General features: G+C 37.0%; 1 protein-coding gene across 1 annotated transcript; it reads right to left on the bottom strand.

The window, feature by feature from the left end:
• Positions 1–1,133: 1,133 nt before the first annotated feature.
• Positions 1,134–5,072, bottom strand: LOC126968627 (mortality factor 4-like protein 1). Its single transcript, XM_050813646.1, has 6 exons — positions 4,921–5,072; positions 4,716–4,833; positions 3,400–3,512; positions 2,519–2,599; positions 1,493–1,606; positions 1,134–1,153 (listed from the first exon to the last, which is right to left on the bottom strand). Exons 1-6 carry the CDS (start codon positions 4,946–4,948, stop codon positions 1,134–1,136), a joined length of 474 nt encoding a protein of 157 aa, XP_050669603.1. The 5' UTR covers positions 4,949–5,072.
• Positions 5,073–10,843: the final 5,771 nt, after the last annotated feature.

Genomic DNA, 10,843 nt, shown 5'->3' with positions numbered 1-10,843 from the left:
CAGGAGAGTGTGGGTGGCGGTGATCACTTAACACCAGGTGACCCGTACGCTCGTTTGTCCTCCTATTCCATAAAAAAAAAAAAAAAAATAAGTGTGTAAATAAAGACTAAAGAAATAACTGCTGGGACCTTTAGAATATGCATTTAATCTTAGTTATTCACAGAATAAAAGATTGTAACTCTAATAACTTGTAACAGTAAATACAAACAAAATCATAAGTATTACATTACACAGAATTAATCATTTGTAATTATTTAAACAGTTATATTAACACTGATGTTAAAATAATAGATACATAGAAAATTAGGTCAAAGAGGGCCTATAATATTACAATATCTATAATTAGAAAAAAATATATAATATATATTGATTCCTACAATTAACTATTAATTATCACTTTACCATAATTCAATTATAATTCAAACATTGGCTGAGGCACCGGGCAACTACCATACTTTTTTCCACATATCAAATAACAGAAGCTTTATCATAGACACTTAGAACATAGTTGACACAACAGATACACATACATCTTTCACAAATAAATCATATCTCACAACACTTGGACCACCTAAATTACTATTGGGCTTTACGATGATACTCAGGGGTAGCGTTCCCATAGTCTTGCAAATTGAACAAAGTCGATCTATTTGTAACCATATACTTCATAAAGTCTTGTATATAAGCTAACACCTGTTGCAACGATCGCTCATCAAGCGTAGTATAAGCGAGCATCGGTCCCATTTTTGAGAACAGCCTCAACAGATGTATTGCTCCGTATATTTGTGCCAACGAAGTATCAGGGTACTCCTGCAGTATCTCACTGTACTGAGGCCGCTCAAATTTATACAGCAACTGCGATCCGAGTGTTGAATTAAAATATTCTTTGATACCTACAGTGATATCGGAGATAATAATATCTTTGGTTTGGTTGTGCAGCTTGCTTGACTTCTTAAACGCTAGATAATTGTCAACTATCTGTGAAACGGTTAACTTAGCTGGCAGTAATGCCAGTTTCTGCTGTCTGTTAATGACATCCCAATCATCAACGAGCCACACTTTCAATTCTTCAGGTATTCTAATTTTTACTTCAACTTTTGCTAGGTACTGCTCTTCTGATTCGATAGATAGATCTAGCCGACCCCGCTTTTTCCTGTAAATATAAAAATTTATACAATTAATAGTTAATTAAAATAATTAATAATAAGTTAAGAATATATCTTAATAGATACATTCATATATTTCATAGTAGCTACTATAGTTTCTTTTAAAAGGAAATCATTTAATCTATAGTAATTAATGTTAAGAGTTGTTAAATTTTGAAGCCAATGAAGAGCAGCCAATTTAGCAGGCGAGGTATGAGGATATTATTAATTATGATATGGGATAATACCATTAAATGTATCTTTAAAAAGAATACTGTTCTCATACTATAATTTGGAATAAAGGATTATTTCAGAATGTGTCAAATATACTTTTCTGTTTTTATAACTATTATTAATGCATGCATATAATATAACAACTAACTTGGGTTGGTCGGAGCCAGATTCAGCTGTGGTGTCTTTCTGCTTGGAAGCTTTTGTTGTTGTGCTCGATTCATCTTTGCCTGTAACACAAGAGATTAAACTATACATTATTATATACATACATTATTCATTATTACCATACCAGAGGAATCACATAAATGCTGCAGGCAACTTTAAAAAAATAGAAAGTAATTCACGATAGGCCTTCTATATTATAATGCAAACAGAAATAAAAAGGTAGGTTAGTGCACTGGTATATACAGGAATCTAGGTGCAAAGGATTCTATAATTTGGTGGTATATGGTAGAAAATTACTTGAAAACCACACTGTGGAACAACCCTACACATCCCAGATGGTGAGGTATTTTATTAATGCAATTAATAATAATAAAAGCAGTAGAACTATCTGTACAGTACAGAGCGCCATATTTTTTCTACTGAGTACTGCTGTATTCCGATTTAAAGGGTTGCAGATGAGTTTTACTCTGGCAGTGGTGAATTGTTTAGTTGAAGGCTTAGTGGTCCACTGGTTTGGTCTGATTATGCTTCCGTGTGTGTGACACGCGTATGACGCAAGGGTGGGCGCATTCATTAGAAACGCGGACAGGAGTTGCGAGCAGGATACTTAATTGTGACCAATATGTGACAAACACTATAATCTATATTATTACTATGTATATATTCTGCTTGTTGCAAATTATATTTCTATTTCTAACTTAGTGAGTAGTTCTCAATGACCTTTCTTCAACATATAACCAAACTGTGCCTTCCAAAACAGAGTGTACACATACCTAGAAACCTGGCAACACTCACTACACTATAATTCTTCTGGTGTTGCAAGATATTAAGGAAGACAGACTAGAGAGTGTTCACTTACCATCAGGTGCCCTGTAGCTTTATTTGTTTCCCTGATTCCATAAACAAAACTATGTAAATAGCGAAAACAGTAATATTACATCAAGATTCTATTTCCCAAGGTTTACAAAACTAACCTGCTGGAGTTGAGGCTCTGGACTCTTCTCGGGCTGGTGTAGAACTAGCAGCTGCTTCAGACTTACGACCTTTTGCAGGAGCTGTAAAGAATAAGAGGATGTCATATTTAATAACAAATTAACTGTACTTATATCAAAATTTGTTATAAATTTTATCTATTTAAAACCACAATAAGCCTTTTCTCAAGAAAGTATTATTACAATGGGGAAAACATCTTTTCCTTGTTAATTGATGGTTAAATAAAACTATATACTGTTTTCCTTTGTAAACACCATTTTAAAACATATGGGAAAGTAAATTATTAAATTGATTTATACAAAAGGCACAAAAATAAAATATAACAAAAAATAACTGGTATAGTAGATTTAATTCAAATACATATTTTTATTTCACATAAGATTTTAGTTTTTTAATTCACTTATTAAATATTTAAGTTGATTTTTATAAAGTTGGTTGTTAAATATTAAAGAATGACAGCAAGAAAGTAAGGTTATTCTTTATATTTTGATTTCAAGAAATTTCACACCTAAAAAGACTATGTGAAGAAGATGTGACTAGACTCAATATGTAGAATGTAAATAATTGAGAATACATCACAGGATGTGCACTCCAATAATTTATAAATAAAACTTATAACATAAATTGTGTTTTTAAGAAATTACATATAGAATGCTAGGTATTGTTACGCTAGTATATTATAGGAACCAGTTGTAAAAGTATACACATTGCTCTTTCTATTAAAGATTCTCTAGGATGATTTAAGCAGTGTGAATAGTCCTCTGTGTGGCACAAAGATTAATATTACAGAGCCCTATGAATAATTTACCATAGGTTCTATAAGAATAGAAGGACAATAATAAAGATAAGGGAAGAAACATACTCTTTTTAGTTTTCGTAGGCTGTGCAGAGTGAGCTCTTTGAACTTCTTTCTGCCTCTGGACATTAGCTTCATTATATTTCAAAACACGGCTTTCAGGAACCCATTCGTCCCAGCTGGAATTATAGGAAAAATCACTGAGCAATGGAGCACTAAAATTTTAATATTATAAACACTCTTTAACAGCATTTTATTTCATCATGAAAAATGGAAAGAATCACTTGGAAACCGCTGAAGGGGTGTAGCCTGGAGTTAATGTTGAAACTCTTGTTGAATATTCTCAACATTTATGTGTCCAAACTTGTGGCAATGATAAAAAAATATTTCACTATTTTAAAAATGTTTTATTAAACCCTGCTACAATATTATTTTAAACTTTATTTACACTGAATTCATCTTCCCTCAGTGAAAATAATACCATTGATATATTATAATTATTCATTTTGTGTGTTTTAGTATTTAAATGATATTATAATTGATAATAATACTTACTAGACATAGTTATTATTGTGACAGTATAATTAGTATGTTAAAGTTCTGTGATGATAAAAGTTTAACAAAAAATTAATACTACTTGAGTCACAGACTAACTTGTGCAACTTGACATCTAATGTGAGCTGTTACTTTGAGTGAAAACACTCGGGGGCCTGGGTTCAAACTCTTGTGGGACTATTAGTAGTTGGTCAACACACAACTTCTTAATATCTTACTTTATATACTGTAACATACATAATATGAATTTGGAAAACCAAAATAAAATTGGTATATAGCCTTTGTCCAACCACCTCTTTTAATTCATTTAAAAAAAGCAATAGCGGAGTTTGTTGGCACATGTCTCAACATTATGATTTTTTAATATAGATTGTGTTCAAGTATTTTGCAATGGAATAAGAATATGAAAACAAAATGTATTTATTAGTTACCTTACGGGAAATAATTATGGATGACCTTTTGAGGTGTCCACCACCACTATGATGAAGCTTCTTAAAAAAGAAACTACCTAAGTTGACAACATTCTAGAGTTGACCCCACAAGGTATAAATAGGTAGCACTATAAACCTTTGTTTAGTTATTATTAATTTAATAACCTACCTAGACACATAAAAATATTAAACTCGAATCATTCTATTCATTATAAATTCTGAAGCCTTTATTAATGCTCTATGTAAAATGCATAATAATATATTTACAAATATATATTTGATAGCCACAAACATGTTACTCCTATCCGTTATGAAGTATCACAAAAGTTTGGAGGTCTTTTTAGTACAACCTAGAACTTATTCAAAAATTAAAATATTCACATAGCTGCAACTTACTTTTTATTCCAACCAGCGTAATGTATTAGATAGCGAACATGCTTGTCTTTTGTAACTGAACTCTTGAGGCATTTTGCTTCATATATCAAGGGTCCGTGAAAACATAATACTTTTTCACCTGAAAGTTGAACAAACATTATTTTGAATAAATACATAAGTTAATGGAAATATATATTTATCTATGGTCATAAAACTGCGATCAAACCTTCTGCAAACTTTAATTTCGGAGCCATTATTTATATTTCATTCACGATTACTTACAACAAAATAACAAGAAAAACATAAAAAAATTATTTATTTTGTATGGCTGAGCAGCAGGCAGCAGCACAGAACAATAATACCAAAGAGTAACTATATTATTACTTTTTTTTTTAATAAAATAGGGACAAGACGAGTAGGACGTTCAGCTGATGGGAATTGCTCAGGATTCTTAGGAAAAAGAGAGCCCTCTTGTTGAGATTGCAAGCAACTTTGAAGCGCCACCTGTACAACTTAACTAGAACTATCAGTAGTAGTAGTACTACATGTAGGTATGTATAACTTATATAATATAATTCGGATCCGTTTTCCAGTAATAATCGAATATGTTTTATTTTCTTGTTGATAAGTATTTTTCAATAATAAGTCCATGAAGGATGGATAGAGTGCCCGCGCGGCGAGCGGCCTGTAGTCCGTATACAATATGCTTCCGTTCAAGACGAAGCTCGCTGAGATTTCAACTCCGTTTCTTCTTAGGTGTGAGGCATACCTTTTCGAATGGGTAGTGCATTTTGATTTTCAATAAATTATTTGAATATGTGTATGTTATGTCAAACTGTGTAATAATTAGTAGCAACACTAAACTACGTTGATTACCCATGGTTAAAATATTAGGATAGTAACACTCGATGCTATATATTTGTCACGTAAAAAACATTGTGAGAAAAACAGTGTAGGTAGGTACTTGCAAATTCGTTTACTCATGAACACGCTAATAGTATTAAAAGTTAACACTTACCCTTCAAAGTTAGTACCGACTTTGAAGATCGCTAAAGAGCATAGGGTACTGCGCTTATTTTATACATATGCGTTACATATAAATAATTATTGTTATTATTGATGCTTTGTTTCTATTGTAATTTTTTGCCGCAGTGCAAAGGAGTATAGATACTTATTTGCACGTACACTTATGAGCGAGGACACGCTTTAACAACACAAAAGTCTTCTCATATTTTAACCTATAATAAAAACGAAATTAAATTTTAACAAGATCCTGCACACATAGATCTCGAATAAACTAGCATATAGACTTTTCAAATTGTGCGTTAGCTAGTCGTTTATCATTCAAGATACTTAAGACGAGGTTTTCCCAACACTTTAGGCAAAAAGTGCGCGAACGTATATCTAACGCTATAGATATACGTTCGACGCGGGCATGGCTGAGACACTAGCCAAGGGATGCGGGTCAACCCCACCCCGGAAGGAGCGCGTAATATTTTATAAAACTTATAGTTGCGCAAGAGTACGAAATACTGTGATTTTTTTATGCATTTTGTAGTGAAACTTCTTTAGAAGCATGAGGATAAAATTTTTACAAATGAAACGGAATAGAGCGTCACGGAAATTTGAGACGATTTTATTCAAGAAGAGGAGGACGTTTTTGATCAAGGGAGAGAGCGATTGACACCGATTGAGTAATAATAAATTCTAGTAAGTAGAACATCTTCCCTACTAGCCTTGTATCGTGCAGGATTTTTTTTAATCCAAGATGGCCGCTGCGCAAATTTATGATTTCAACGATTTGGGTATCGTATCTGAGGTTCTCGATGGTGCAGAGAACGATTCTGGGATCATTTTTGAAATCCAAGATGGCTGCCTCGCAAAATTATGATTACAACAATATGGATATCGTATCCGAGGTTCTCTAGGGTGCAGAGAACGAATTTGGTATCATTTTTGAAAACCAAGATGGCCGCCACGCTAAATTATGATTTCAACAATATGGGTATCGTATCTGAGGTTCTCGAAGGTGCAGAGAACGATTCTAGGATCATTTTTGAAATCCAAGATGGCCGCCTCGCAAAATTATGATTACAACAATATGAATATCGTATCCGAGGTTCTCGAGGTTGCAGAGACGAATTTGGTATCATTTTTGAAAACCAAGATGGCCGCCACGTAAAATTATGATTACAACAATATGGATATCGTATCCGAGGTTCTCTAGGGTGCAGAGAACGAATTTGGTATCATTTTTGAAAACCAAGATGGCCGCCACGTAAAATTATGATTACAACAATATGGATATCGTATCCGAGGTTCTCTAGGGTGCAGAGAACGAATTTGGTATCATTTTTGAAAACCAAGATGGCCGCCACGCTAAATTATGATTTCAACAATATGGGTATCGTATTTGAGGTTCTCGAAGGTGCAGAGAACGATTCTAGGATCATTTTTGAAATCCAAGATGGCCGCCTCGCAAAATTATGATTACAATAATATGAATATCGTATCCGAGGTTCTCGAGGTCGCAGAGACGAATTGGTATCATTTTTGAAAACCAAGATGGCCGCCACGTAAAATTATGATAACAACAATATGGATATCGTATCCGAGGTTCTCGTGGTTGCAGAGACGAATTTGGTATCATTTTTGAAAACCAAGATGGCCGCCACGTAAAATTCTGATTTCAACAATATGGGTATCGTATCTGAAGTTCTCGAAGGTGCAGAGAACGATTCTGGGATAATTTTTGAAATCCAAGATGGCCGCCTCACAAAATTATGATTACAACAATATGGATATCGTATCTGAGGTTCTCGAGGGTGCCGGAAACGAATTTGGGATCCTGTTTGAAATCAAAAATGGCCGCCGCGCAAAATTATGATTTCAACAATATGGATATCGAATCCGAGGTTTTCAAGGATGCAGTGAATGAATTTGGGATCATTTTAAAAATAAATCTATCGAGATTTTTTTTCGTAATCGTGTTTTCGAAACTGCAATAATTTAGATAAAGAAATGAAGATAAACATGTCAATAAAAATTGAAACTTTAGTATTTGTAGAAGTATTTTAAGTACATTTTCAAAAATCTTACTTTTTAGAACTATAGCGCCGTAATGCTAAGTTACACTAAAAATAGATTCGCTTTTCTATCTTGCTGTATCTCCATTACAGTTGTTCTTCTTGCACGCTTTGTTAGTCAGTATATTGTAAGTCTATGGGTGCACATTATATTAATTTCTAAAATCTTAATTATAGGAGTAGGATCGCAGAACGCCGCCGTTGTGGAGTCTTACTGATCGGCATCCTAATTCCTTACCTAGCTGTTGGTTGTCTGTTTGATTTTTTTTTATGAAAATGAACGGGAACGAGACGAGGAGGGAGTTCAGCTGTTGGTAATTGATACGACCTGCAAATTACAATGCAGTGCCGCTTAGGATTATTAAAAACCCAAAAATTCTGAGCGGCACTAAGCTGTGCTCGTCATCTTGAGACAAAACATGTCAAGTCCCATTTCCCCAGTAATTTCACTAGCTACGGTGCCCTTCAGACTGAATAGGAGTAATGCTTACACATTACTGCTTCACGGCACAAATAGGCGCCGTTGTGGTACCCATAATCTAGCCGGCTTCCGGTGCAAAGGAGCCTTCCACTGGTACTCCCTCTGTTGAGATAGGCGCTTCTCTCTGACTTCGCTTGCTTTATTTAAACGGCGCTGTCTCTTATGAGCAGCACGTTTAAAAGTCTACACATATTCAGACAAATAATGTCTACCCAGATTCACTAAAATTAAAAAAATTAACTAAAATTTTAACAAAAATAATTTATAATTAAAATTATTCTCACATTATTCGTTATTATTGTCATATTATTGATCATATTCAAAACCTTATACCTACAGGAAAATAACATCTCTCACGAGACCTATAATAATAAGAAAACCACATTGATTCAACTTTCGAATTCCTGACGAATGTCAAGTGCGTTACATTTTAGTAAATAACAGATAAGTAAACACTTATAAAATTTAAGTTACAAGAATATAAAGAAATACAAAATATTCTTTAAACATCATATATCTCTTTGGCGTTTGCTGTATTCTTTTTCCCCAGTCCTATAAGTGCCCAATTAAATATACCTACATTAAAGGTACAAACGTGCGCATTTGTGATCAAAATAAATTTAAATAATATTTATTTCCGCTTCGTACCCAGGCCCTGTACTTTCCCCGGGGCGTAAAAAGAATAGGGGAGTCCCAGGTCCATGGGTATCGTAAGAGGCTACTAAGGGCTTTTTAGAAGTGGGAGAGTCACGCTGCCGTCTTTAGACGTCAGCACAATCGGGCCAGACTGGTCCGGGTTCATTACCACACTCGCACAGAATATCGGCGTGAAGTAGCGGCCTAGTGCCGCTATGTTTCGCATAGGTTAGTGTCGAGGACCGGTGGCCATTCCCCCCCCCCCTCTCCTCTCCACCCGAATATGACAGCGGATCTTCAAAAGATTTTACCCCAGGAGGGTACCGGCTCTACCAGAGTCGGAGAATCCCTCCCCGAGCACTCTAGCTCGGGCTGAGTAGCCTCCCCTTCGTATTCTGGGGAGGGCACAGAACCACGCTTGACCAAGGACAGACGAGGCAGTAACACCACGGCACCCCGCTCCACACTCAACGTGGACTTTTGCAATATCAGGGGAATTCACTCCAATATAAACGCCGTCCATCACCACCTTGAGACGGCGCAGCCGGCCTTGTGTTTCCTTACGGAGACGCAGATATCTCGACCTAGCGATACGTCATATTTAACGTACCCCGGGTACAAAATTGAGCACAATTTTTTGCCTCATGCCGGGGTATGTGTGTACGTTAGGGAGGATATCTGCTGTCGCCGTCTCGGCAATTTTGAGGGTAGGGACCTGTCGACTCTCTGGCTCCGCGTAGATTTAGCGGACTGCGTCCGCATCTATGCGTGTGTCTACAGGTCCATGTGGTAACGCAGAAACCGATCATCTCATGGGTTGCGTTCAAGCGGCAATTGACGACGTGCTTAGTAGTCTTGGGTGATTTCAACGGGCACAATGCCGAATGTCTTGGATCACGTACCACAGACTACGCAGGGCGATTTGTGCATAATTTTGCATCGGCATATGGTATGTCCCAATTGGTTGAGTCGCCAACGCGGCTCCCGGATGTGGATAGCCACATGCCGTCCTTATTGGATCTTCTGCTGACTACACATCCCGATGGTTACCAGGTCTTTGTCAACGCCCCTCTCGGAACGTCCGACCATTGCCTGGTCAGGAGTGTAGTGCCTATCCAACGCCAACGTCGCAGACTACCAGCGACTCGCCGCGTTTGGCACTACAAGTCAGCAGATTGGGATAGGATGCGTTCCTTTTTTGCATCCTACCCTAGGGGCAGGGTTTATTTCCCATCGGATGATCCTAGTGCCTGCACCGTTGCAGTAGCCAATGTGATACTGCAGGACATGGATATTTTTATACCAAGCCCTGTAGAACCGATCGGTGGCAGATCACAGCCCTGGTTCGATGCGTCAGTTAAAGCAGCATCTGACTGCAAAAAAACAGGCGTATCGAACTTGGGTTACGGCGCTGGCTTTTGTGCCCAGCATTCAGAACTGCATAGTTCTTAATAGGAAATACAACCGTGCCTCCAGATTTTTTAAGCGGCAAATCACCCGTGGAAAGTCAAAATACGTCGTCAAAATCGGCGAGCAGCTTTCCAGTTACCCGACCGGAACACGCAAGTTCTGGTCGTTGTCGAAAGCTGCTCTTGGTAACTTCAGCCAGCTAAAGAGAAAGCCGATCTCTTGTGCGCTTTTCTCGCCTCCAACTCGACTCTTGACGACAACGGAAAAACACCGCCGACCAGCCCGCGGTGTCAGAGCTCTATGCCTGAAGTACAGTTCAGACAGAAAACTGTTAGGCGAGCTCTGTTTTCGTTGGAGCGAGCCGGATGGCATTTCTCCAATCGTGCTTAGAACGTGTGCCCCTGAGTTGACGCCGACGCGTTTATTCCGGCACTCTTATTCAAAAGGCGTAGTCCCTGACTCATGGAAGTCAGCCCTTGTCCATCCGATCCAAAAAAAAGGAGACAGTTCGGATCCGGCAAACTACAGGCCTATTG

Source organism: Leptidea sinapis, chromosome 16 (assembly GCF_905404315.1).
Source record: "Leptidea sinapis chromosome 16, ilLepSina1.1, whole genome shotgun sequence".
Lineage (NCBI taxonomy): Eukaryota > Metazoa > Arthropoda > Insecta > Lepidoptera > Pieridae > Leptidea > Leptidea sinapis.
This window is presented reverse-complemented; position numbering and strand designations above follow the sequence as displayed.

Coding starts and splice junctions, on each gene's coding strand:
- LOC126968627 (XM_050813646.1), bottom strand. CDS start 4,948: ATGGCTCCGAAATTAAAGTTTGCAGAAG. Junction 2,600..3,399: donor GCCTACGAAAACTAAAAAGA/GTATGTTTCTTC, acceptor TATTCTTTACAG/CTCCTGCAAAAGGTCGTAAG. Junction 1,154..1,492: donor ATATGCATGCATTAATAATA/GTTATAAAAACA, acceptor TTATATTTACAG/GAAAAAGCGGGGTCGGCTAG.